Source organism: Glycine max, chromosome 17, assembly GCF_000004515.6.
Source record: "Glycine max cultivar Williams 82 chromosome 17, Glycine_max_v4.0, whole genome shotgun sequence".
NCBI lineage: Eukaryota > Viridiplantae > Streptophyta > Magnoliopsida > Fabales > Fabaceae > Glycine > Glycine max.
Window position 1 is genome coordinate 37,108,023 of NC_038253.2, and position 27,453 is coordinate 37,135,475.

Below are 27,453 nucleotides of genomic sequence, written 5' to 3' on the forward strand. Positions count from 1 at the left end.
TGTTTACCAACCTGCTATACTCAAGTAGGATTGTAGCAACCAAACTTGTCAAATATCCAAAATCCTAAGTTCCTAGCCTGAAACATATTTACTAGGATTGCCTAAGTTACAATTCTTCCAAATATAACTTAAACCAGTATCCAAAATTTCCTATAAATATGTTTTTTATATAACAAGTACTAATGTCTAATGTCAATACCACAGATTCCCTACAACAAGGAAGTACTCATGGGATTGGCGAAGAAATGCTCTCGGCATATCAACTTCGGTTGACTGGATTTGCTTCCGATAAGTTCCGGAAGTAAGGAGGGTCCCCCATCTAACATATTTTGATGCATCTTCTTCACAATTAGGTGTTTATCCAGAACCATCAATTCCAAGAGAGTTCTACAGTTCTGTCAGAAACTCGAATCAGCATATAAGCTCAAAACCAGCATACAAACAGAGTAATAAAGGCAGTGACAGCATTAAGAAAATCATATCAACGTTTAGGCTCACAATCACCAGATGAAAAAAATAGTAGTATAAAGCCTTGCATAAAACCAATGACCTTTCCTATTATACTTATATAGTTTTATCTGATAAATGACATTGAAATAAATTGGAGTTAGACATTGAGAAACTTATATGCTTGCAAAATTCTAGGCTTGAATCTTCTCCAGTTTCATAATATACATAGATCATCCCTTATCAGCTTCTTTTCACCTTGTATGGAAGAACAAAATCTGTGATTGCAAACAACACGAGCATGGGCACACAGATAGATTTTGCCAACCATTGGAGGTTCATTGCATAATTTTAAATTAGAGAGGGTGGAGGCATATTTCAATAATACCTCAGGAAAAGGATCATTGACTCAATCTTATCTTTAAAAGATTCTTTAAGAAAAAAACAAATGGAGATAATAGTCCAGAAATTTCAGAATAGAAGTCAGCACATGACTAAACTAGTAACTAGCAATTTCATAACAAAAGTACAGAATTTTGAAAAATTTGATAAAATACCTGTGGATTCAACACGTGCATATGATGTAGAATACCATCCTAACACATACAAAATGAAATCGTAAGTGGATTTTTCCATTTCCTAATGAAGGATTAAAAATTGTAAAACTTGATTTACACTGCACCTCATTATAATGTTGTAAAAGGAGATTTTGCCCGATTTTACTTGAAATCCACACACATAAAGAAAGGTGAGGCAAAGTACAACTCTTAAAGGTTAGTGGTTATAACTAACTATTCTAGCCTATATATACCAAACTGTAACACAAAGTTCAGTGGCTTAATATCAATTTTCACTTCTTGCTTCCCAAGTTCTCTCTCTCTCAAAATATCTTTCTTATCTTCTTTTATGATTCTGTTAGAAATCTGTTAAGTAAGGTTGTAAACAAGGATAGGATAAAAGCAAATCCTTTTTCATTATTCCTTTAGGCCCTCTTGATATTAATATGCAGCATCACTCAGAGCTAATCCCATTTCAAAGTTGTATGAAATTTCAAATATATTAAATAAAGTAGCATTATAGAGTTTGCATACCTCCAATATCCCAGGGTTTTGCATCACTATTCCAAGAACACGACGTCTGAGTACCCTGTAAACAATGTTGTTGATGATCCCATCTCCATTGACCCATGGCAATATTGGCACACATGATTTACTAGAAGAAAATTCGAGAGTTTCTTTCTTATGATTGACTCTGGATAAGCCAAGTCTGTTTTGCTTACAGCCTTCATTCCTATCACAAGCTTGATTTTCAGGATCCACATCCCCATGTGGAAGATTGAGAATTGTCAATGTCTGCACGCTATCAATAGCGGCGTTTCTTTACCTCGAAGTATCAACAGAAGTAGTATCCCTTTCCTCCGATTCATAAAGCTCACATGTATGATCACTTTTCTCGATGGTTTTTGATGAGGAAGGTTGTACAACACGAAGATGAAAATCAGACATAGGTGTCAAAAAGTACTTGTGACGGTATAAGACATCAACAACACGGACAGTATCATAAGCATTAACCTGATCCAAAAATAACAAGTTATGAAAAAACATGGTTTAGTACTTGGGTTGTGTTTGAACATGATTTTGGGTCTCAAGCCATGGTATGTGTAGAAGTAGGGAAAAAACTTGCTTTCTGTTGGGTCAAACCATTAGTTGCAAACAAACACATGCAATAAACTATTGAAACAAGGAAAAGGGGGGAGGAACCTTTAAGGCTTGCCCAAATGCTTGAAGAGCATCAACAATCAAGACATCTATCTCTGCTCCTGGAAGACAAAGCCAAAGAACAATAAACATTTTCAAAGTATAAATAATTGAAAATCTATATAAATATTAATCGATTTCAAGTCAATTTTATACTTGGCTAAATCTCAGAATCTATACCTGGCAAGTTAATAACCTGGGAAATTTCTCCCATGCTTAATCCTTGGTCACCAGCCTTTTGGATGGCAGCATAAACAACTCTGAAGACCTCAGCACAAATTGCATATGCATGTTTTTTATTGGAATATTCTGACAACAAATGTCGTGCCTAGCCTGCCATAGCTTCCCAGGGTGATTCACTATGATTTTCTTCCAGAGGTACAGGGTCAGAAGATTTAGTGATTTCCAAGATATGGTCAGGAAGTGAATAATTACAGCTTTGGTCAATGTTTAATTGGAAATCTTCGTCAAAAGGTTGGCCACAGTTATCATTATCCTTCAACAAATTTAAAATATCAGCTCTTGAAATTGTTGTTTAGTGTGCAGAAATGATGATACCAGGAAAACCTTTTTCCCGACGAGAAATAATTTCACCTTCTACTCCAAAGAAGGATTTTGACTTTTTGGCTTTATCACTATATGAAGACTCGGTAGTATCATATTTACGCTTTGCACTTCTCAAGTCCTCAGCCTCTCCAACACCATTATCTGGTAGGAATGGAGAAATTGAAAGTTCACCCGATGAGACTAAAGCAAGCAAATGAAAAATGTCCCCACATTGTAGATCTTCAGCAAGATTAGCGCCCACTTCTGTGAGGTCTTTGCCTCTTTCCTCCAGCCATGCAGAAAATTTAACAGCTTGCTTTCCAGTATTAAATGGAAATGGTGACTTGGAAACACTCTGCAAGAAATGTTGTGATAGTTCAAAACGTTCATTGCCAGTGCCCCCAACCTGTCAAATGTCGATGTAATTAGAATTTGTACAAAAACATGCATGGGCACACACACACATGCACATATTCAGGTTGTCTATATAAAACATTAACTAGTGAGAAAAAGGAGAAAGGAAGAGAAAAATAAACCAGGTAGTAAAATAAATCTTAAAGTGGAGAGTGAAATTAAAATAAATGGCAACAGTACCAGAAACTATCTTAAAGTGGGCACACACACACATTCAGGTTGCTCATCATAGTTTTAACCTCTTCAGAAATCTAAGGCAACATCCATGAAGTCTTTTAAGGTCAAAGGAAAATGTCCATTACAGTTAGCAATGAGTTATCAGTAAAATTGAGTCTTAGTAAACCTGAGAATTAAGAACAACACTATAGTGACCCTGATTACTTTTATCTTATTTGGGATTTAATAGTGTGTGTATTGGGAAAACTCGAAATCCCACATCGGCTAAAGATAGCGCCAAGATAGAATATATAAGTGGAAGACAATGCTTGCCCCATGAGTTAGCTTCTGGGATTGAGTTAGTTCCAAACTCATGTCCCAAGAGTGTGTGGCTACCAATGATTTTGAAGTGAATTTCATAGCTTGAATAGGTATTAGGTATTTTTCCAAATACACAAGGATGTACAACCTATATTGGGGGGACATGTAGCAACTTTTATGTATATTTTAATCCTTGTAAACCTTTGTACATGTAACATGCGGATAGAATTTGGCGAATTATGCGACTAATCAGCTAAAATGGAGAGTATTTATAATCTGTACAGCATTCAATAGAATGGAATCTGATGCTAATTCTAAGGGCTAACATACAGGAATTAATTACTCAATCAGCTAAAAATCAGTAACAGCTAATCTGAGTTATGCATGTGCTTATCTCTTGTTTGCATGTGCTTAATTCTAATACTGACAACATGAATATAGACATTTTATCACCAAATTAAGTCAATTTTGACATAATATTCTCTTAGCAACTGCCTTCAAATATATAACCATGTTGCATATCGTTTTCCTCATGTTAAGCTACAACTCTCTTATAAGATAAATATTACTTCATTTAAAACAGGCTTTACGGTTTAGAAATGAGTCTACACACCCACACACATGTGAAAACGTAATCTGGCTCATACATAGTAATTAAAATGCTTTATAAAATTATGAGGCATGTTACTATTTCACATGATGACCAATATAAAGATGACTACAGCAATCAACAGCACAGGGTCAATTTAAGCACATAACCAATCAACATCACATCTGATGCAATTAATGCAAACAATGAGAGATTAATAACGACTTACCATAACTTTTTTCTCTTAAAGATAGTTAAAAGCAGCAAATAGATCATGCTGTGAGTATCGCCGAAGAATGTCATCTGGTAATTTGGGTGCCTGAGGATCGGTTGAGGTGCTTAAAAAAACAAGTTTAAATAGCTCTACAACATTTGAAATAGCCAATGATTCATTTACTTGTCCATAAACATTAACCATATTATTCAGAAACCTAGTAAAATTTTTATCAAGCCGCCGCCGACGTGATCTTTGGGCGGAAAATGTATGGGGCTTCCCATGACTCTGAATATTATCACAAGGAATAGCTGATGTAATTTCTTCATTTTCTTGAGATTCCTACCAGAAAAAAGATTCCTTTTGTCAGAGTATCATACAGATTCCAGATATTAGAGTATAGTATACTCTAATACCAGAATACCTGAAGACTATAAAACAAATTATAAAAATTAAAAATGATTCATCCAACAAGGAAAATGAGAGGAGTACAAAGGAAAATTATGAAATTAAAACTTAAATACTAGATCCAGCCAGAAATATGTTAAGTCTCATTTAGATACTTGGAAGCAATGACTTGACATTATTGTTGTTTAAGTCTTAGAGAATTACAAGTCCATTAGCATTCGCATTTGCATCTGACCACCCATCATATTGCAATTGACCTTTTTGGGAGGAGGCACCCAGCTTAGCCATCATCTTACAGCGAAGAATCTCATCAAGGGCCATCTTGATATTTTTGTTCTCAAAGTCATCCCAAGCTTCTTTGTTTAGACTTGTAATTTGAATTTCAGCATCAGGACTAGAATTATTGAGGATACCTTCACAGGACTGGGATCGCACAAACTGTTTGCAATCATTGTTTAATGACGAGTACTGGGACTTTTCCAGTTGCTTTGCATATCATTCACTGAGCATGTTACAGAGTTTATTCACGGCTTTCCTAAATCTCATGTTACTATTCAATGAATTCATTCTTCTCATACAAGCGATTGGAGAAGCTGGAAGATCAGAAATGGATGTCCAATCTATGCGATGATATTTGGCACCAAGAACAGCACGATGTTTAACATATTGGATCACCAACTGCCTGAAATGATATAAAATCATAGATACTCAGACCACATAGATAATACAGCAAATATGCCTTCAAATTACAGAGCAATAGAATGGATACGAGCAGGGGGGGAAATGTACTTTTTATCAATACTCTTAAGCTATTTATGAATTATAATTTAAGCCATTTTTTTTAAAAAAAAACTCGTTAATATTAAAATCGTGTCATAAAATCAGTAATCATGATCAATTATAAGCAATTTCTTTGGTAAATGATGCATATAGTACTCATGATCATCAAAATAGAGTTGTGCACTAAAAAAAGTTATTTATGTACATGAGAATGTGACTAACGACAAGTGTTTGAATAGGAAGACAATGCAGGAAGCCTGCCTCCCAACCATAGTTAGAAATACTCATTGTCTTCTAAATTTTTTAAAGAAAAATGTTTGATAAACACTTGTTATCTAACACCTAGAGAAAGAATTAAAAAAAAAAAAGGAGAAATGATAGGTCAGATAAGATTTATGATGTGATAACAAAAAAAAAATAGTGACATGATGCTTAAAATAGATGATAATTTATGTATCATTACTGTCCTTTAAATCATTATTGACAGAATTTTATTTTATTTTTAGAGTAATTGAAGTAAACCACTTAATTCGCTTCTTTCTTATTCTAGTTTCATTGCGTCATTTATCCTCATAAATTCCACAACACTATCTCATCTTATAGAATTCTTTTTTATAAAAAAATCTTAATGTTGGTTGACATATCCGTGCGGCAGCAACAAAAGCATTATCTTATTATGTGAAGTCAGTTACAACTTTCTTCAATGTTATTGGGCGTCTTCTTAGTTAAAAACCAAATTAGTACATATATTATTAACCATGAAATCTCTTAACAACTTTCTCTTATGTCATTCTTGGTCTTCCTCTTTCCTTTATAACAAAGACAAATAAAAACGCAAGTAACTACTTCCTCAGTCATGCTTCCACTTACCTTTGTACTCTCCTCCTTTGGTCTTCCAATGGCACGTCCATACCAAGGTGTGAATTCTGTTTACAAACCAGCCTTCACCAACCCTTTACTACCATTCTTCAGATTGCTGCCTGCATTGATCAGCATCACCATCCACTAAACCCTCAAGTCTAACATACCAGAAGGCAAAGGTGTCTCCACTATATCAAAACCAACTGAACACAATTAAACAAACTTTTGAAATAGCATTAATTTGGCTGATGTTCACCAATAAAAAGTTTTGCAAGGACACAATATACCTCCTCACAAATTAATCAATCATCCACGTATCTACAAACAATTATTATAACATTGTCCATTACATTTTTCTACGCAAATATCATGAAAATTTTCTCCATAACAAAGAGAAGTACACTATTCCCAAATTCACCGGCATCAATAAAGAAGTGTTAAAAGCAAAGTAGCAAACAAAATCTACTTTACAATATAATCAGAAATGCAACAACCCGTTAGCAGCTTGATGACACCATTTTCAAATTATTATAGTCTTAAAGCAGATATAAGCATTAAGGAACCATCCAAGATGATGAAGCAAACAGATAACTTATTCGTGACAAATAAATTCAGACTGTACCTGAAAGAGACCGACGCCAATGAAGATTGTAATACCAAAGGTATCGCTTGCAACATCTGTGACAAAGTACACACAATCTGATGTAACACAAGATAGTGAAAGCATAAAAAATACTGCCAACAATTCACTTTTTTTCCACAGATATTGAAAAAAGTAATCAAAGCTTCCATTATAAACTAGTATAATGTATCTAGAAAGATTATACATTTCTGTGGCCTTTTTCTCGCTATCTCATTCCAGCTTATATCAAGATAATATATGGAAGAGGCGGGATCCATAAACAATACAACTACTTTTCTGCAGTCTTTCTTTTGTGCAAACTATCTGCGAAAAACAAATTATTGCATGAAAGCAGCAATCTTTTGGCCATACTACAATAATCACAAGACAGGTAAACTTAGTCCGGGATCACGGATGCAAAACAGACTTATGAATTTGAGGCTAGCGACAAAACATATTATCAAAGATACAATGAAATATTCAAATCTGAAAAGTTCCAATCAAACATGACATTAAAATATGTGACCGTTAATAAAATGTCTGCAAGCCTGCTGAAAGCATGTTAAAATCAAGGACCGAAAAATTAGGGGAGGTAGGGATAAGTTCCATAAAGATACTAGTGATCTACTATTAACTAGAATATGATAACACTCATGCCTTGTCCCTTCCTTCACAGAAAACATACAAACAAAAAGCATAAGATTTACTAATTATTACCGGGGTGTGGATAGATTAATGAATTTCATGGTATAGAAATTGAATGAACGCTTCAAGCAGAAGTGAGCTACATGGCAAGCATAAAAGATCAACCAACTGAAGCAGCTACATCTGACAGATCTTCAGAACTGGATGTATCCAAAATTAGGTTCCACTCTGTATTATCTTCTGCCTGATGTTTATGTTTTGCTTGTACACCATCAGCATGCCTGTCAAAGTTTAAGAAATGCAATGCCTTGGCAGATAATAACCTCAAATCTCTTATCTCAGCCAACAATTTTAAAAGAGAAAGATGAGTATCTGATCTACACATATATTTACACAAGTTGGAGAAATTTCTGCCACTCAAATATATCCTTGAATCAATCATCTCTTGCAGTATCTGTTTTATCATCTGGAGATCCCTTTCTTTACAAAAAGTGAACAGCATCATATTATAGGTATGAACACTAGGTTTCAGACCATCGTTCTTCATCTGGTCATACAATGTGCAAGCCTCTTGAGTTCTTCTACCTCTAAGAAGTGCACAGATGCCAACTGTGTATGCTACAGTGTCCAGTGGATATTTATTCATTACTGCAAATCTTAAAACACTGACAGCCTTGTGAAACTTTCCGGTCTTTAGAAGACCAACTATTATTACAGTATGGATGTGAGCATCAATGTCATGATAACTCATTACAACACCATGGTACACATTAACTGCTTTATCAACTCTTCCCGCACAACAGAGTGCACTTAGTAATCCAGCAAAAGTATATTTATCTGGCACAAAACCTTCATCAATCATATGGTCATAGAATCCAACAGCAAGAGAAGGAAGGTCGGCCTTAGTAAGAGAGCTTAAAAGAGCATTACAGAACACTAAATCAGCATCTACATGTCTAGAGACTAGAACTAGTTTAGGTAAGAGATAAAACATTTTGGAACGACAGATTGTAGATAACAATGAAGCAAAGGTATAAGAATCAGGCTTTAAGTTTCGCTCTGACAAACTGAGAAAAACTTGAATTGCATCCTGGCACCTTCCAGCCTTTGAAAGACAATCAATTAATACATTACAAAGAATTAAATCCGGAGATTGGCCAGAAGATAACATGACATTAAACAATCGAAAAGCAGGGCTTGGCATGTTGGATTGCATAAAAGCCTTAAATAAGATGGTATATGTCACAACATTAGGAGAACAACCAGTTTGAAGCATATTGTGGAAGAGGTTGTTAGCAAGACGAAGGCGGCCGAATTTACAATAGTTATGGATGAGAATGGTCCAAATATTGACAGAGAAATTGATCCCGAGAACCGTCATGAGAGCGAGGAGCTGATAAGCCTGTGGGAATGCATTAATCTTGCAAAGAGAATTGAGAAGCATCTGAAAAGTGAGAGGAGAGGGAGAATAACCGGCCCAGAGCATAAGTCTGAGCATACGAGCGATGTGAGGGAGGTTGAGATTGAGATTGTTGTTGTTTAGTTTGGAAAGATGGAGGAGCAAAATGTGGAAGGTGAAGAAATTAGGGGGATGAGTGTGGTTGAAGAGAGAGAGAGTGAGGGTGAGAGCGAGATGGGAGTGGCCGACCCTAAAGAGAGCGTCCATGACCAAATTACGAGCAAAGGTATCGGGGACAAAAGCGTAAGAGGCTTGCAAGTGGTGATAAGCCTCCAAGAGCATCGCATACATACCTGCACGCGAGTAAATCCTCAACAGCACCAACTGAGATACAGGGTTTGTGAGAGAGGCACAGCCGATGGTCTCCAAGTGAGAGAGAATGGCTGGAACGGTGTCGTAGCGGTGAGTGAGCCGACGGAGCACAGTCACTATGCGATCGAAGGCGAATGAGTCGTGGCGGCGACGTTGGGCTGACCAAAGGAAAAGGGAGAAGGCAATCAAATCAGATGGACATCTCGACAATGTCTCGCTGTTCACTGTATTCCTCCTCCGCCATTTCGATGATGAATGCCATGAGCGACACAAACACAAACACCCTTCCACTGCTATTCTATGGGTTCTTCTATACCTCATCCCTGTTCCCTTTGATGTCGAAATCAAATCAATTCAATTCAAAACCCTAATTCACTTGGGAAACTGGCTGGCTGCTTACCCCATTCATTGTAACTCCCGCGTTAAGTCCTTGGCTCGTACTACAATAAACAGCAAGCACAAATTAATCACAAACAGTGCAAAATAGTGGGCAGAAACAAGAACAAAATGAAGAGTTTATGAGAGGATCACTAGCCTAATCGCACTCAAAACCCTAATTCATAAAATTAGGCACATTTCACCGTGCTTAAACATTAATCATAAAGCATTAGTCATAAACATCGATGCACTAAGGTCGAAGAAAGGAGGCATCATAGTCCAAAAGGAACTACATGGGGCATATAGAGATATTGTAAATGAAATATGCTTTAGCAAGGCTCCTATCTGATTGGTTAAATAGTATCATTTGTCTTTAGGAAAAATAACAGGCAAACCAAACCTATCATAAAAAGTTTCTCAATCCCTAATTCACAGATTCTCACATTGCCTAACTAACCAAAAAAGGGAGATAACCAAATCACTTGTCTCCAACAACAATAATAAAAAGAACAAATGCACACCTTCCAGGTTAGTAGGGCCTGATGGTGTTGGACTGTTGGTACTGGTAAAACTGTGCAACTCAAATGAATAAATTCTTTATCACCTAAATTCAAAAATGGGAACTGCAAAGACATAGAATCTATAGATATGAGAACTTGGATCCCTACTAAAATAATCACATTTCTCAGCATTTTAAATATATTCAAGCTAGAACAACGCATTCACATTCCTAAGCAATGATCAAATTAAGGTATGTTTAGAAGAGCTTATTTAAAGTTTACTTGGGCTTATCAGCCCTTCTGTAAGTTGCAAAAACTTATGAAAATAGCTTATGGTATGTCCGTAAGTTGTTTTCTCCTTATTTCAATAAGCTTTCTAGGATAAATGATGAAAACAACTTATATCTTATGTGAAAATAGTTTAAACTGATTTCTTCAATTTCAATTATAAAAATAAATTATATGATATCTAAGTGCTTATACATATCTTATGTGAAAATAGTTTAAACTGAATTCTTCAATTATAAAAATAAATTATATGATATCTAAGTGCTTATACAATAATAGACAGACTCAAGTTTAAAAGAGAAAGAAAAAACCAGCATGTGTGAAGAAGAAGTTTGCTAAACATGTATAGCGCATTTGGCTTTCTCTTTCTAAGAGCGAAAGTTTACGGGGGGATGGGTGCTCTTTAGGCTGTGCACTTCAGCCCTTCACATCAAGGTGACAGGATTCGAACCTATGGCCCTCTGTACCCAAAACAGATGCGCTGACCAGACTGCGCTACACCTCGTCTCACCCCCTCAGCATATAGATCCACCCGATCGATGAAGACTTGAACCGAACTCATCCATCCTTTTGGGCATAGGGACGTGAGAACCAATCCGAGTAATCAACCGCTTTTTTTAGAAAATCTGCCTCCAGATAGGGCGACGCCAAAAAGCCGTATAGTGCAGGAGCGCTCACATTTTTTTGCTTCCTCTTTCACTTGAATTAAAAAAAATACGGCTCAGGCTACCTGTAGTGCTTAGTAAGGTGTTCGGTGTTCAGAGTAGATGCACCAGAGAAAATTGTATGTTTTAATTGGTGGAAAATAAAGTACAGAAACAAAATTCTTGCTGCAGGATTACATGAAGAAAGAAACAAAGAAATAAAGAAAGAAAACTACAGGGCATGAACCAAAATCGATAAGATAACAAAAGAGGGAGAGAAAGGGAAACCTAATCTGAATTTGACAACAATGAAAGCCAATGCGAGTGAATGGGGAGAGAAGAGTGTACTTATCACTTGAAGATTGAAGTGCGAACAAACAATTTGAATCAACGTCAGGGTTTCTGAAGGCACAAGGTTCTTGGACTGAGGTTTGTTTGATTCTAAAATTGGGGGATGCACTCGGGGTAATTGGTATACCGGCTGCGTGCTATTGTGGGATGTGGGCTGAAAATGTAACCCATATGGACAGGCTCATGTCTAAAAAACATTTTCTTCTTCTTCTCACCCTCTACTTCCTTAGCTTTTTGTAAAATTAGTTTCCGTAAATTTCGTTGTTTAATTTTATATGATGGTTTCCGTTAAAGACATTTTTGTCAAAATAAAATAAAATAAAGGTGAGGGTGTCAAGATCAAACAGAGTATCAATATCATGGGCCATATGGACATAAGCTAAGGAACTGCTCTATAAAAAAAATAAAAACAAATATATATTAAGTCTTATTCGTTATCACAATTTTATAAGGACCACAATTATTAAGACGGTGGCATATCATAAAAAACATAGAATCAAGATTTTTTTATTTATTACCTAGCATGGTAGTTAATCGTGCATAATATTGGTGTTATTGTGCCAGAACATCACACATGGCACCCTACTCCTCCAAGCATCATCATACCTCACCTGGTCATTGTGACTGGAACAGTGCTTTTCACGGCCAAAATGGTGGCATGGGTGAGCAAATCGTGTTGCAATGCCGTTCTGCAGCTTCTATTGATTGTTTGCTCTCACGCTGCACTGTTAGGGGGTTAGAAAAAAGAAATACCTATCACAACTCTAACTTTAAACGACACCATTTTTTTTTTGCTATTTTAACTCTTGTGTTTTATTTCCAACACAAATTGTATTTGGTTTGTCAATTTTAACTATTAAATACTTATTCATATAACTTTCTTACCTCTTTTGCTCAAAATTCAAATTTATATGCATTATAGTCAAGTTTTATTTTCTAATCGAATTTAAATAGAGATATTTTCTAATTATTGTTTAGTATCAAATAAAAATTATTTAAATGATGTGATATCTTTTCTATTTTAATAAATGTTTAAATATTTTATCATAAAATATATCCTAAAACATTGTAAAATCTGTTAAATTTTTTCAAATCCTAATATTTAATTAATATATAAAATATTTATTATAAATAACATTAAAACATTGGTCATCCCACTATAGTGTTTTTGGGGCCAACTATTCCACAATGATACTTATCAAACTAACTCTTCTCAAGTTAGAACAAATTCAGTATTATGTTTCAATTTCTAACTTTCAACTTATCAAGGGGATGGTTGTTTTTGTGTGTGTACGTGTTTTTTGTTTGGGACTAGATTTTTGGATCTTGAGTGCGTCTGATAAATTTTTTATTACATAAAATATATATCATTTAACAATTCATAAATATATCATTTAACAATTCATTTACATAATTTAGTATATGAAAATATATATTACTATTTCTGTAACGTCTTATTTAACTATAGCGAAGAGATTACGAAAGAAGAATATGCTGCTTTCTACAACAGTCTTACCAATGATTGGGAAGAGCATTTGGCTGTTAAGCACTTTTCTGTTGAGGGTCAGCTGGAGTTTAAGGCTGTCCTCTTTATCCCCAAGAGGGCATGTTTTGATCTCTTTGACACCAGGAAGAAGCCTAACAACATCAAACTGTATGTTTGCCATGTCTTCATCATGGACAACTGTGAGGAGTTGATGCCTGAATATCATAGCTTTGTTAAGGGTATTGTGGATTCTGAGGATCTTCCTCTCAACATTTCTAGAGAAATGCTGCAGCAGAACAAGATCCTGAAAGTCATCAGCAAGAACTTGGTGAAGAAGTGCATTGACATGTTCTTTGAAATTGCTGAGAACAAGGAAGACTATAACAAGCTTTACGAAGCCTTCTCTAACAACCTCAAACTTGGTATTGATGAGGATTCTCAGAACAAGACAAAGCTAGCTGAATTGCTCAGGTATCACTCCACTAAGAGTGGTGATGACATGACCAGCCTGAAGGACTATGTTACCAGGATGAAGGAAGGACAGAATGACATCTACTACATTACTGGTGAAAGCAAGAAAGCTGTCGAGAATTCCCCCTTCCTTGAAAAGCTTAAGAAGAAGGGATACGAGGTTCTCTACATGGTTGATGCTATTGATGACTATGCTGTTGGTCAGCTTAAGGAATTTGCGGGAAAGAAGTTGGTCTCTGCTAGCAAGGAAGGCCTAAAACTTGATGAGAGCGAAGACAAGAAGAAAAAGAAGGAAGATTGGCTGCTTAAGTTCTACCATACCCTCACGGAAGGTAAAAAATGCTGAATGATGATGTAGATTGTGCTTCTCTTGTGTGAGAGTGACGAGGATATTACAAAGGAACAATGAAGTCAGGTTTTCGTTTTGCAGGAACAGAGTTGGAGGTTTATCTTGTTATCTAAATCGTGTTGGTTGGAGAGTATCCATTTTGGTTTTGGATACGTGACTTTTATTGGGTCGAGTTGGCCTCTTAATCGGATTCAGACTCGGATAACATTTTTTTTTAGAGGGACTTGGATAACATTAGAAAGTAGAAACTAAGGTTAATTTATTTAGGACAAAAATAAAACTTAGAATAAAGTGGAAGGGTGAAAATATAGAGTTTCAATATTTTTTTCTGGGGCGGAAAATAATCCCGCTCGTGGTAGTGTGTGATTGTTGTTAGTTTAATAAAATTTTACATAGAGAGAATCGAATAAGGATTTATCTACTAAATAAATTATTCTTCACAATAAAATCTTATCTCAATGTATCAACCAATTATATAGGTTATATAAAGTTTAAATATAATGAAGCCTTGATGACCAATCCATTTTACGGTAGATTAACAATACATACGTATATTAATTTAAATATAAAATTATTATAAAAAACTAAATATAAGTGTAATAAAATGTTTAAAATTATAAGATAAGTGTACAAATAAAATGTGCCACTGTATGAATAACAAAAATGCTTATTTACACTTGTTGAGATTATAGGATGAGCTTAATGGTTATGGACTCAGAGTATAAAATATTTTTACACTGTCAATTAATTTTAAATCATCATCGGTATGATTTTGAAGATAGTTATTATAAAAATCAATCATAAAGGGATGGACCTAAACTTAGATAGGAGGGGAGTCAAAATATAAACAAATAAAGTTCACCCATAAATGTATATACATCAAATTCATACAAAAATTCACACAACAACAATGACTCTGTTCCCGCATAGTTTTGGAGCACTTTCTGATGTTCAAATGCTTCTCTTGGAAGCTGTAGATTGTGCTAGTTTTGTTGCCTATATTATTATGCTGAATGATAAAAAAAAAAAAGATGACACAATATTTTTATTATCATTATTTATAAAATCCATAAAATTTAATAATTAACATATATAAAATAAATTGATATAGTTAATAATTGATTATTGAACTCACACAATCGAATTTTTTCTTAGGCCCCAATAATTCTAGACAAGGCCATGCCATGGCCATGGTAGAAAACAGCCTTTTGAATCTAAGTGGCTGCTGCCACAGCACAACCACTTTGAAGCTGCAAAGGCTACCCAAAACAAAGTTGTAATGTACATGGTCTCTTTCTATTAAGGCTCCAGCACGAGGGGAAGTCATCTTATGCACTACTCTGTTAACCTTGTTATAAAAATATGAGGATCACTATACATTCAAGGGTGTCCGATTACAGTTTTGTCACGTGTCTCTTTCTTTCTCTCTACTCACTCTCTCTCCTATCTATGCAAAGCTTATCCATGAACTACACCAGTGCTAGTAAAATACCACTGTGGCTGGTAAATGTACAATTTAAAAATAAGAAATGCTTAAAAAGTGGAGTTTTTGTCCACAAACAGTTACCAGAGGCAAAGCAATTGCAAAGTTTCATTAAATATGTACATTACCTTCTATTGGAGGTATATTGACCCTTTCCTTTAGCAATAAAAACTCGAACACGATGTCCCAAATATACTTTATTATTCAATTCAAGAACCTGTCATTACAACAGAAAATTGATTTTCAGGTTGAAGTGATTACAACTGAGTATAACTAAGACCTTTGTAGAACTTATTAGTATGGTACTGTATGACATGGATGACAGGATGCGATTTCTCATGACAATATAAACTAATCATTCTTATGCATGTGTAGAGGCTAGCACTTAATGTTTTCTCATATGGCTACTACAACTCACAATTTTCTTCTGCAACGACTAAAATTTAAAATAGGAACTATAAGGCACAAAGAAATAGTTTAACCAACGAAATTCTTCTAAACATAGATAAAAGTCAGAATGGAAGGACCTCAAAATGACCTAGCAATAGCAATTACTAATTTCGGTTTACTTTCTATCACTCAATTACTAATTTCGGTTTACTTTCTATCACTTTGTTGCTTTATTGCACTAAGTTTCCAATTTAAATTTTTATACATGATCTGGAGCAATTTGTTATGCGACAAATATATGTGAGTAGAGTACTCATTTGTTTTTTGGGTATGTGAGTAGAGTACTCATTTGTTTTTTGGGTATGTAAGTCAATCATAATAATTTCTCAGGATTTCCAGTTGTCTAGCAGTAATAAATGGACTGGACTAGAAACAAATAGACTATCAATAAATTTTAAAACAAAAACCATAACAAAGAAAACTATCAGTTCCTACATTTAGTCCCTAGTTGGCAACTATTTTGGTCAAGGTTTGGATTTGAGTAAACCCGGGCTTTTTAAAATGCTTTGTCATAGCCTTTGTTGGAACAAGGACATTATAATAATGAAACCATACACATGAATCAATTAACACAAAATTATTTAATTTAACTAAAGATTAATTGCAAGTTTAAATTGTCAGCATACAGTAATTAGAAAAATTGTCACCTATAATAATTTTATATATTTGAACATTATTTTTAATGAAAAATACAAGTAGTGTATAAAAAAAAATCAATCAACGGATGGCTGACTTCATGATTTAGCGTTAACTTTCAAACCCATCAGAATACAAAATTAGTGCTAACTATAGTGGATGTGTACCAAAAAAGTAAAAAGAAGCGGACAAATGACAACTCTCTAGTTATATACCAGCACATTAGCACGCACCAATAATGTGGTCTATTCTAAGGAAAACTTATCAACGGAACCAATTCGTACGAAGAAAACAGTAATGTTACAAAAAGTGAACATTGGTCTATTCTAAGGCCAACAAGCATACAAAATGAAATCAAATTGCTTATGCTAAATGAATCGCTGCTGATTGTAATTGCAAGGATGGACTAAAAGTGACCACAAATATATTCCAAAACACTCTCACTTGAAGGATTGAATAATCTCACTCACTCCTTGAGCACCATAGCACAACATGCTTGTTGCATAAACGGCTAGTGAGATAGGACTACACTATTTGTCTCTCAAAATTTTAATTTGGTTTTCCTCAAAACATGTTCCGATATGCTTCAACCATATCTTGAAATGAGATCATTAATTGGGTAGGATTAACAGTCATTCATAATGAACGGTGTTGATAGCAAGGCATGTTACCCACCAATATTTAGTTTTAATTTTTTTTGCAAAAACTGGATCCCCTACTGGTGACATGACCCTGAAATGAGCACCAAAAGAAGTTGAACAAGGTGAAGACAGCAACACATGACACAAATATCAATAATTTGCGAAGGCCACCAGACAGGGGCCACCCCCCTCAGCAGAACAATGACCAAACAAACTGCGAAATTACTCATACCTTAACAAAAGCACTACGAACAATGTTAAGCGAAGGAAGCTCACGATGTCATCCCTCTGCAATTACAGCACTAGATTAGACAAAAAGCACGGCACTATGAACACAATAAAATTGTAAAAGGGGTACAGAACTAAAAGGGGTATTTTACTACAAGCTGATCTCGGAAAGATGTACGACCTTTGTGAGTGGTAACGGAAGTTACATCGGCGGCATGGATGGGAGCTCAGGCACAAACGGACGAGGAGCGCGGAGCACGGCAAACGGCAGAGGAGAGAAGCTGCTGCTAGGGCAAGCGCGTCGTCAATGGGAGATTTCGAAGAAGTGATCGAATACGTGCACGCCTGAATCCAAAAGACACACTCACGTGTGTGGCACGTGCAGGAACATCCTTTAGCTGCATAGGGAATTACCTCAAGAGTATAATTCTTTACCCCTTCTATTATGATCAACTGGGTTTTGCATATTTTAGGCAAATTGCATGTAATTTTAACGAAAAACAGATTAAGAATTTTGCAGGTTATAAATTTTAACTTTGATAATTTTATTAAAGATGTTTTAACCTATGTTTAGTTTTTAAAAATTAATTGCATATTTTGAAGATGGACTCAAACTATTTATCTTTTTTTAAAAGTTTATACTTTTTTTAACAATTTTATATTAATAATAAGCTTTTTAACTTAAGAATATTTTGTATAATATGGTATTTATATCAATACTATTTATTTTAAAATCTACGATACCAGTATAAAATACATCTTAATTTTAGTTTTATATATTAAAATATTAGGTTAATTAGATTTGTCTTATTAAATTTTGGATAATGTAGGCTCAAATTTATGTAAATGATTCAATTTTTGTTTTCGAATTGAATACAAGTTATCTTGAGTACACATGCTTTATTATATGTTGGTTTAGGAAATTTTTAAAAGGTTGAAGTTTTTCAATGATTCTTTAACTTTTTCAAGAGGCTTACAAAATTAACAAGTTTATAACATAGGGGAGTTTTTTAATAAAGAAAACAAATTCATAATTTAGATGAATGTTACACATTTGAACCCTCTTGTATGGATTACAACTTTTACCTTAAACAATTACTTTACTACAAGACATACAATAATACAATCTTGCAGCATTTTAGGTGAAACTATGTATTATTAGTAACACTAGTAAGATTCCCCTGCGGTGCACGGATCACTCCTATTTTTACTCAGATTCAAAATACACTTATTTATAAAAGTAAAATTTTACATTGAAACAATTTTAATTAGTTATCTTGGTTTTAAAAAATAAATAAAAAATCATTTAACAATTCATTTACATAATTTAGTATATGAAAATATATATTACTATTTCTGTAACGTCTTATTTAACTATAGCGAAAATATTAAATTGTTGGTCTTTTACTATTTTAAGCTTAAATATTAATTATTTACATGAGCAAAAGATATTTATGCATAAAAGAGATACTATTAGGCAAGAAGACAAAAAACAAGTACAAAATAAAAAAAAGACCATACATTCTATAGATAAAAAAAAATACTGTGTATAAAAATAAATTACTAAACTATCACATATTTTATGTATACATATTAATACTTTTACTTCAATTAAATATTAATTATTTTAAACTTAAATATTAATTTTTTATATGAACAAAAGATATTTATGCATAAAAGAGAGATTACTACTCAAGAAGACAAAAAACAAGTACAAATCCGATAAAGGACTATATATATTCTATAGATAAAAAGAAAATACTGTGTATATAAATTGGTTACGAAACTATCACATATTTTGTATACACATTAATACTTTTACTTTGATCAAAATTTTCAATGTATTACTGTTTTTATACATTTTATAATTTTAAATTTATTTTGAAAAATATTAAAAATAAGATAGTTTATTGAATAAAATCTTATTGACTCAAATATAAAATATTATTGTCCAAATATAATGAATATTATTTAATATTAAAGGTGTTTAAAATGTGTCTTTTTACTATGATATAAATTCATTTTTATTTTGTATTATATTATTTTTCCTACATTTTAAAATAAATCCAAAAAAACCCGACATGGCCCGGTTAGGAAGCGCTAGTAAATAAGAAAAAATCTGAATGATGTGTTTACCAACCTGCTATACTCAAGTAGGATTGTAGCAACCAAACTTGTCAAATATCCAAAATCCTAAGTTCCTAGCCTGAAACATATTTACTAGGATTGCCTAAGTTACACTTCTTCCAAATATAACTTAAACCAGTATCCAAAATTGCCTATAAATATGTTTTTTATATAACAAGTACTAATGTCTAATGTCAATGCCACAGATTCCCTACAACAAGGAAGTACTCATGGGATTGGCGAAGAAATGCTCTCGGCATATCAACTTCGGTTGACTGGATTTGCTTCCGATAAGTTCCGGAAGTAAGGAGGGTCCCCCATCTAACATATTTTGATGCATCTTCTTCACAATTAGGTGTTTATCCAGAACCATCAATTCCAAGAGAGTTCTACAGTTCTGTCAGAAACTCGAATCAGCATATAAGCTCAAAACCAGCACACAAACAGAGTAATAAAGGCAGTGACAACATTAAGAAAATCATATCAACGTTTAGGCTCACAATCACCAGATGAAAAAAATAATAGTATAAAGCCTTGCATAAAACCAATGACCTTTTCTATTATACTTATATAGTTTTATCTGATAAATGACATTGAAATAAATTGGAGTTAGACATTGAGAAACTTATAGGCTTGCAAAATTCTAGGCTTGAATCTTCTCCAGTTTCATAATATACATAGATCATCCCTTATCAGCTTCTTTTCACCTTGTATGGAAGAACAAAATCTGTGATTGCAAACAACACAAGCATGGGCACACAGAGAGTAAGTGTAGGAATAGATTTTGCCAACCATTGGAGGTTCATTGCATAATTTTAAACGAGAGAGGGTGGAGGCATATTTCAATAATACCTCAGGAAAAGGATCATTGACTCAATCTTATCTTTAAAAGATTCTTTAAGAAAAAAACAAATGGAGATAATAGTCCAGAAATTTCAGAATAGAAGTCAGCACATGACTTAACTAGTAACTAGCAATTTCATAACAAAAGTACAGAATTTTGAAAAATTTGATAAAATACCTGTGGATTCAACACGTGCATATGATGTAGAATACCCCATCCTAACACATACAAAATGAAATCGTAAGTGGATTTTTCCATTTCCTAATGAAGGATTAAAAATTGTAAAACTTGATTTACACTGCACCTCAAGTTATAATGCTGCAAAAGGAGATTTTGCCAGATTTTACTTGAAATCCACACACATAAAGAAAGGTGAGGCAAACTACAACTCTTAAAGGTTAGTGGTTACAACTAACTATTCTAGCCTATATATACCAAACTGTAACACAAAGTTCAGCGGCTTAATATCATTTTTCACTTCTTGCTTCCCAAGTTCTCTCTCTCTCAAAATATCTTTCTTATCTTCTTTTATGATTCTGTTAGAAATCTGTTAAGTAAGGTTGTAAACAAGGATAGGATAAAAGCAAATCCTTTTTCATTATTCCTTTAGGCCCTCTTGATATTATGCAGCATCACTCAGAGCTAATCCCATTTCAAAGTTGTATGAAATTTCAAATATATTAAATAAAGTAGCATTATAGAGTTTGCATACCTCCAATTCATAAAGCTCACATGTATGATCACTTTTCTTGATGGTTTTTGTTGAGGAAGGTTGTACAACACAAAGATGAAAATCAGACATAGGTGTCAAAAAGTACTTGTGACGGTATAAGACATCAACAACACGGACAGTATCATAAGCATTAACCTGATCCAAAAATAACAAGTTATGAAAAAACATGGTTTAGTACTTGGGTTGTGTTTGAATATGATTTTGGGTCTCAAGCCATGGTATGTGTAGAAGTAGGGAAAAAACTTGCTTTCTGTTGGGTCAAACCATTAGTTGCAAACAAACACATGCAATAAACTATTGAAACAAGGAAAAGGAGGGAGGAACCTTTAAGGCTTGCTCAAATGCTTGAAGAGCATCAACAATCAAGACATCTGTCTCTGCTCCTGGAAGACAAAGCCAAAGAACAATAATCATTTTCAAAGTATAAATAATTGAAAATCTATATAAATATTAATCGATTTCAAGTCAAATTTATGCTTGGCTAAATCTCAGAATCTATACCTGGCAAGTTTATAACCCGGGAAATTTCTCCCATGCTTAATCCTTGGTCACCAGCCTTTTGGATGGCAGCATAAACAACCCTGAAGACCTCAGCACAAATTGCATATGCATGTTTTTTATTGGAATATTCTGACAACAAATGTCGTGCATAGCCTGCCATAGCTTCCCAGGGTGATTCACTATGATTTTCTTCCAGAGGTACAGGGTCAGAAGATTTAGTGATTTCCAAGATATTGTCAGGAAGTGAATAATTACTGCTTTGGCCAATGTTTAATTGGAAATCTTCGTCAAAAGTTTGGCCATAGTTATCATTATCCTTCAACAAATTTAAAATATCAGCTCTTGAAATTGTTGTTTGGTGTGCAGAAATGATGATACCAGGAAAACCTTTTTCCCGACGAGAAATAATTTCACCTTCTACTCCAAAGAAGGATTTTGACTTTTTGGCTTTATCACTATATGAAGACTCGGTAGTATCATATTTACGCTTTGCACTTCTCAAGTCCTCAGCCTCTCCAACACCATTATCTGGTAGGAATGGAGAAATTGAAAGTTCACCCGATGAGACTAAAGCAAGCAAATGAAAAATGTCCCCACATTGTAGATCTTCAGCAAGATTAGCGCCCACTTCTGTGAGGTCTTTGCCTCTTTCCTCCAGCCATGCAGAAAATTTAACAGCTTGCTTTCCAGTATTAAATGGAAATGGTGACTTGGAAACACTCTGCAAGAAATGTTGTGATAGTTCAAAACGTTCATTGCCAGTGCCCCCAACCTGTCAAATGTCGATGTAATTAGAATTTGTACAAAAACATGCATGGGCACACACACACATGCACATGTTCAGGTTGTCTATATAAAACATTAACTAGTGAGAAAAAGGAGAAAGGAAGAGAAAAATAAACCAGGTAGTAAAATAAATCTTAAAGTGGAGAGTGAAATTAAAATAAATGGCAACAGTACCAGAAACTATCTTAAAGTGGGCACACACACACATTCAGGTTGCTTTGCTCATCATAGTTTTAACCTCTTCAGAAATCTAAGGCAACATCCATGATGTCTTTTAAGGTCAAAGGAAAATGTCCATTACAGTTAGTAATGAGTTATCAGTAAAATTGAGTCTTAGTAAATCTGAGAATTAAGAACAACACTATAGTGACCCTGATTACTTTTATCTTATTTGGGATTTAATAGTGTGTGTATTGGGAAAACTCGAAGTCCCACATCGGCTAAAGATAGCGCCAAGATAGAATATATAAGTGGAAGACAATCCTCGCCCCATGAGCTAACTTTTGGGATTGAGTTAGTTCCAAACTCACGTCCCAAGAGTGTGTGGCTACCAATGATTTTGAAGTGAATTTCATAGCTTGAATAGGTATTAGGTATTTTTCCAAATACACAAGGATGTACAACCTATATTGGGGGGACATGTAGCAACTTTTATGTATATTTTAATCCTTGTAAACCTTTGTACATGTAACATGCGGATAGAATTTGGCGAATTATGCGAATAATCAGCTAAAATGGAGAGTATTTATAATCTGTACAGAATTCAATAGAATGGAATCTGATGCTAATTCTAAGGGCTAACATACAGGAATTAATTACTCAATCAGCTAAAAATCAGTAACAGCTAATCTGAGTTATGCATGTGCTTATCTCTTGTTTACATGTGCTTAATTCTAATACTGACAACATGAATATAGATATTTTATCACCAAATTAAGTCAATTTTGACATAATATTCTCTTAGCAACTGCCTTCAAATATATAACCATGTTGCATATCGTTTTCCTTATGTTAAGCTACAACTCTCTTATAAGATAAATATTACTTCATTTAAAACAGGCTTTACGGTTTAGAAATGAGTCTACACACCCACACACATGTGAAAACATAATCTGGCTCATACATGGTAATTAAAATGCTTTATAAAATTATGAGGCATGTTACTATTTCACATGATGACCAATATAAAGATGACTACAGCAATCAACAGCACAGGGTCAATTTAAGCACATAACCAATCAACATCACATCTGATGCAATTAATGCAAACAATGAGAGATTGATAACGACTTACCAAAACTTTTTTCTCTTTAAGATAGTTAAAAGCAGCAAATAGATCATGCTGTGAGTATCGCCGAAGAATGTCATCTAGTAATTTGGGTGCCTGAGGATCTGTTGAGGTGCTTAAAAAAACAAGTTTAAATAGCTCTACAACATTTGAAATAGCCAATGATTCATTTACTTGTCCATAAACATTAACCATATTATTCAGAAACCTAGTAAAATTTTTATCAAGCCGCCACCGACATGATCTTTGGATAATTTATGTAACAATTATAGTACAGATAACATACTTTTTAAAAATAATGATTGTTGGCTTTTCATAAGGAAAAAGGTATAAAGCAGAAGCAATGGGAGAGGAAGCACTAAGAAAATATAGAAAAGAATAATGTGTACACCAGACTACCAGTAGTCTCGACAGGAGCAAAACCCATCCTTGAAATGATGAAATCGAAATCCATCTCTCATGATAAGTTCCCTTGAGGTGACCAAGGACAACAACTTTATTACCAAGTGACAATCATTGCAGACGCGGAGATTCTTCGTTACTTGTATAGGCATCCAAGGTGGCAAACTAAGCAACCCAAAAGCAAAAGCAAGCTTTTCACTATGGTATTTCTGACTCCTATGGGCACAAGAGACGATACTAACGTATCTTCCTGTATCTTCTATCTTCTTCATCATCTCCTCCAGTTTTACATATACCTTGTTTATCTGTGGATGACTGGTTTCATCTACAGTAAACACATGTACCCTGTTATCAACCTCTATCCAGCTACAACCTGGACTCTTTCGAATTCCTTTCACTTTCATTAACTTTCTCATATCAGCAACATTTTCTAGTTCCCCAGACTCTGCATATATATTTGCTAGAAGAACATAACCTCCAGAATCTTCAACATTTAATTCCATCAACTTCTTTGCGGCAGTTTCTGCTAGTATTGAATCGTGATGGATTCGGCATGCTCCTAGTAGAGCACCCCAAACAGTGGCATTTGGCTTAAAAGGCATTCCGTCTATTAAATTCTTGGCCTGGTTTAGTAACCCTGCTCGGCCAAGCAGATCTACCATACAAGCAAAGTGCTCATTTGTTGGAGAAATGCCAAACACTTGAGTCATGGAATCAAAATAATGTTTCCCCTCAACTACAAGCCCCATGTGGCTGCAACCAGATAAAACAGCAACATAGCTTATATGGTCAGGTTTGCATTCTGTCCTCAACATAGCCTCATATGTTTCGATTGCTTTATTGCCTAAACCATTTTGAGCAAATGCTGCCATCATGGCATTCCAGGAAATCAGGTTTTTCACATGTATTGAGTCAAAAACTTTCCGTGCTTCTTTGATTTGTCCACATCTTGAATACATGGTGACAATACTGTTTGCAACTGAAACATCCGAACTAAGCCCAAACTTTGTCACATGAGATACGACTTGTGTCCCAAGTTTTATAGTAGCCAAATCAGCGCAGGCCCGGATAGATGTTGCAAAAGTGACCCAATCCGGTTTGACTGCTTTGCTTCTCATCAAAACATACAACTTCATCCCTTCTTCCGAGAAGCCATGTTGAATATATGTGCTTAACATGGAGTTCCAAGTTATGACATTACGCTCAGGCATCATATCAAAACATTGGCGGGCCCTGTCAATATCTCCATTCTGAGAGAATGCAGTGATCATGGCCGTCCATGATATGGTATCTCTTAGTGGCATTGATCTAAATGCAAGACTAGCTTTCTCAGTATCACCACACCTTGCATACATTGTAATGATTGCATTCCCCACAGGAACAGAGGAATCCATCCCACTTTTGATTGCATATCCATGAAGTAGTTCCCCAGAGGCAGCATAATTTTGACCTGAACAAACCCCAAGAATTGTCGCAAGGGTGAATTCATCCAACACCACAGAAGCCTGCCTCATTTGGTTAAATAGTGCCAAAGCATCATCACCAAGTCCAAACTGTGCAACCCCTGAAATGAAGCAAGTCCAAGAAACTTGATTCTGTTCCCCTAAACTGTTAAACACACGCCTCGCCAGTGCTAAGCATCCACATTTGGCATACATGTCTATGAGACCACTTCCCAAAAACGCATCCAGGCTATGTTCCATGCGAAGAATCCGAGCATGCAAATGGGCACCCCATTTCAGATCAGAAATGCTAGCACATGCACTGAGTACACTGCCATAAGTCATGAAATTGGGCTTAAACCCCAGATTGCACATCTCCACAAACGTACTAAGACAGCGGATCCCATGGCCGTATTGAGAGAACACTGAGATCAGCGTGTTCCAAGAAACATGGTCACGTTCAGGCATTCGGGTGAACACGTGGAGAGCTTCATAGGGTCCATATAATTGAGAATATCCATAAATCATACTGTTCCAACAGAACAAACTTGGGCTTTCAATGTTAAGGAAAATAGTCTCAGCCAAAGTGATTGCTCCACACTTAATATACATATCAACAAGGGAGTTCTGAATGCAGGTTTGGGCTCCCAAATGTAACTTGATGACATGGGCATGCAACTGAAGAGCCAACCGAGTGGAGGCAAGGCAGCCACAAGCCTTCATAGTACAAGTATAGGAAAAGGGGTCACAGTTTTGAATGTCATGATTGGAGTCCCGGAGCATTGACATAAAAGTTTTGATGCTATGACCAGGGAGGCCGTTTTGACAATAGCCGGATATCATGGTGGTCCATGAAACGGAGTCTCTCACTATCAGGGGCATTTCATCAAACAAGTTCTCTGCTTCCCTCATTCGACCCGAATCAAAAAAGGCATGGAGCATGGTGTTCCAAGTGAAGATATTGGCATGGTTGGCCTCGCGGAAAACGCGAAAAGCATCGTCTACCATGCCGCAGTTGGAGTACACGTGCAGTAGATTGTTGAGTAAGAAAAGGGAAGCATCCAAACCGGAGAGTATGAGTTGGGCATGAAGTTTGCGAGCAATGGGTGGGGACCCACACAGCTTGAAAGCATCGTAAAACTTCTGAGACAGTTGCATGTAAGACATTTGGTTTTGTGAGGTTCCTTACTCGCATATTCATGATTTCAATGGGAAGCACGGACAAGTGTTTTTCATTCTGTTCTCCAGCTTCACCTATTACCCTTGTTGGCTCATAATTGGATCAACACCTTGTTAAGGAAAAAAGCCCGAAATATATTAACCTAAAATAATGATTAAAGTTATTAAAATATAAGAAAAATTAATTTAAAGTAATTATATATATGTGTGCCTAGATATTGAAAATTTAAAAAAATCAAAAAATTATATTAATAGATACTAATTAATATTGTAAAACATATTACAAATTTAAATAATATACCAAAATGAAATATACCCCCGACATATGATATGCTACATAACATGCATCCATACACATACCAAAGAGTATCATGCACTAAGTAACTATGGTATAAAGTATAGCATTTATGAAAAATGAAAACCATATATTGGTCAAAGGAGTCTACCTCAACTCGCCCATGCAATACAACAACGACATCAGACAAGTTATTTGCTTTCACGACTTCATTTGCCTGCTTGCAAAACAAAAAAAAAAATAGCTAGTTGAAACCAAGTAGGTCAAGGTAAAAAAAAGTGCTACTTAACCAACTTATTCACAATTCAAAATTCATAACCTCAACCTTTAAACTTATAGAACAACTACATAACTCTTTGTTCTCTAAATTCCACAAAAAGAAAAGATGAAATTAAACAGAACAAGAGCAACCACTAAATT

The 27,453-nt window shown here is 34.9% G+C and overlaps 3 protein-coding genes and 1 non-coding gene across 16 annotated transcripts; 1 reads left to right on the forward strand and 3 right to left on the reverse strand.

Annotated features, from left to right (window-relative positions):
• On the reverse strand, nucleotides 1–17,810 carry LOC100797548 (putative pentatricopeptide repeat-containing protein At1g16830). Of its 10 annotated transcripts, none has more exons than XM_041011462.1 (14): nucleotides 17,618–17,810; nucleotides 17,441–17,496; nucleotides 15,610–15,698; nucleotides 12,304–12,417; nucleotides 10,431–10,532; nucleotides 7,116–9,971; nucleotides 6,503–6,681; nucleotides 5,057–5,534; nucleotides 4,460–4,786; nucleotides 2,385–3,156; nucleotides 2,208–2,266; nucleotides 1,539–2,018; nucleotides 1,005–1,043; nucleotides 1–395 (listed from the first exon to the last, which is right to left on the reverse strand). In XM_041011462.1, exon 6 carries the CDS (start codon nucleotides 9,850–9,852, stop codon nucleotides 7,921–7,923), a length of 1,932 nt encoding a protein of 643 aa, XP_040867396.1. In that variant the 5' UTR covers nucleotides 9,853–9,971; nucleotides 10,431–10,532; nucleotides 12,304–12,417; nucleotides 15,610–15,698; nucleotides 17,441–17,496; nucleotides 17,618–17,810; the 3' UTR covers nucleotides 1–395; nucleotides 1,005–1,043; nucleotides 1,539–2,018; nucleotides 2,208–2,266; nucleotides 2,385–3,156; nucleotides 4,460–4,786; nucleotides 5,057–5,534; nucleotides 6,503–6,681; nucleotides 7,116–7,920. The 10 variants fall into 10 exon arrangements, with proteins under 10 accessions (XP_040867396.1, XP_014625217.1, XP_040867401.1 ...); XM_014769731.3 differs by lacking the exons at nucleotides 10,431–10,532; nucleotides 12,304–12,417 and adding an exon at nucleotides 17,243–17,299 and having other exon boundaries at nucleotides 7,116–7,171; nucleotides 7,833–9,971; XM_041011467.1 differs by lacking the exons at nucleotides 10,431–10,532; nucleotides 12,304–12,417.
• TRNAP-UGG (transfer RNA proline (anticodon UGG)) lies at nucleotides 11,128–11,202 on the reverse strand. Its single transcript has one exon. It is a non-coding gene; the product is annotated as a tRNA-Pro (tRNA).
• On the forward strand, nucleotides 13,369–19,870 carry LOC121173886 (heat shock protein 81-1-like). The gene is made up of 2 exons (XM_041011427.1): nucleotides 13,369–13,981; nucleotides 19,770–19,870. The coding sequence occupies exons 1-2, from the start codon at nucleotides 13,369–13,371 to the stop codon at nucleotides 19,868–19,870; spliced, it is 714 nt and encodes a 237-aa protein (XP_040867361.1).
• LOC100797008 (pentatricopeptide repeat-containing protein At2g13600) lies at nucleotides 19,561–27,416 on the reverse strand. 4 transcript variants are annotated; one of them, XM_006601139.4, is made up of 8 exons: nucleotides 27,185–27,334; nucleotides 23,722–26,881; nucleotides 21,642–22,413; nucleotides 21,465–21,523; nucleotides 21,120–21,275; nucleotides 20,585–20,625; nucleotides 20,271–20,290; nucleotides 19,561–19,960 (listed from the first exon to the last, which is right to left on the reverse strand). In XM_006601139.4, exons 2-6 carry the CDS (start codon nucleotides 23,908–23,910, stop codon nucleotides 20,593–20,595), a joined length of 1,209 nt encoding a protein of 402 aa, XP_006601202.1. In that variant the 5' UTR covers nucleotides 23,911–26,881; nucleotides 27,185–27,334; the 3' UTR covers nucleotides 19,561–19,960; nucleotides 20,271–20,290; nucleotides 20,585–20,592. The 4 variants fall into 4 exon arrangements, with proteins under 4 accessions (XP_006601202.1, XP_003550224.2, XP_006601200.1 ...); XM_003550176.5 differs by lacking the exon at nucleotides 20,271–20,290 and having other exon boundaries at nucleotides 27,185–27,333; XM_006601137.4 differs by lacking the exons at nucleotides 19,561–19,960; nucleotides 20,271–20,290; nucleotides 20,585–20,625; ... (1 more) ...; nucleotides 21,465–21,523; nucleotides 21,642–22,413 and having other exon boundaries at nucleotides 24,002–26,848; nucleotides 27,185–27,416.
• Between the last annotated feature and the right edge of the window lie 37 nt (nucleotides 27,417–27,453).

What these genes read in the sequence shown, in the direction of transcription:
- LOC100797548 (XM_041011467.1), bottom strand. Translation starts at nt 9,852, where the DNA reads ATGAGGTATAGAAGAACCCATAGAATAGCAGTGGAAGGGTGTTTGTGT.
- LOC121173886 (XM_041011427.1), top strand. Translation starts at nt 13,369, where the DNA reads ATGGACAACTGTGAGGAGTTGATGCCTGAATATCATAGCTTTGTTAAG. An exon ending in CTACCATACCCTCACGGAAG is followed by an intron (nt 13,982 to 19,769) that starts GTAAAAAATGCT and finishes TCAATGCCACAG; the next exon opens with ATTCCCTACAACAAGGAAGT.
- LOC100797008 (XM_006601137.4), bottom strand. Translation starts at nt 26,726, where the DNA reads ATGTCTTACATGCAACTGTCTCAGAAGTTTTACGATGCTTTCAAGCTG.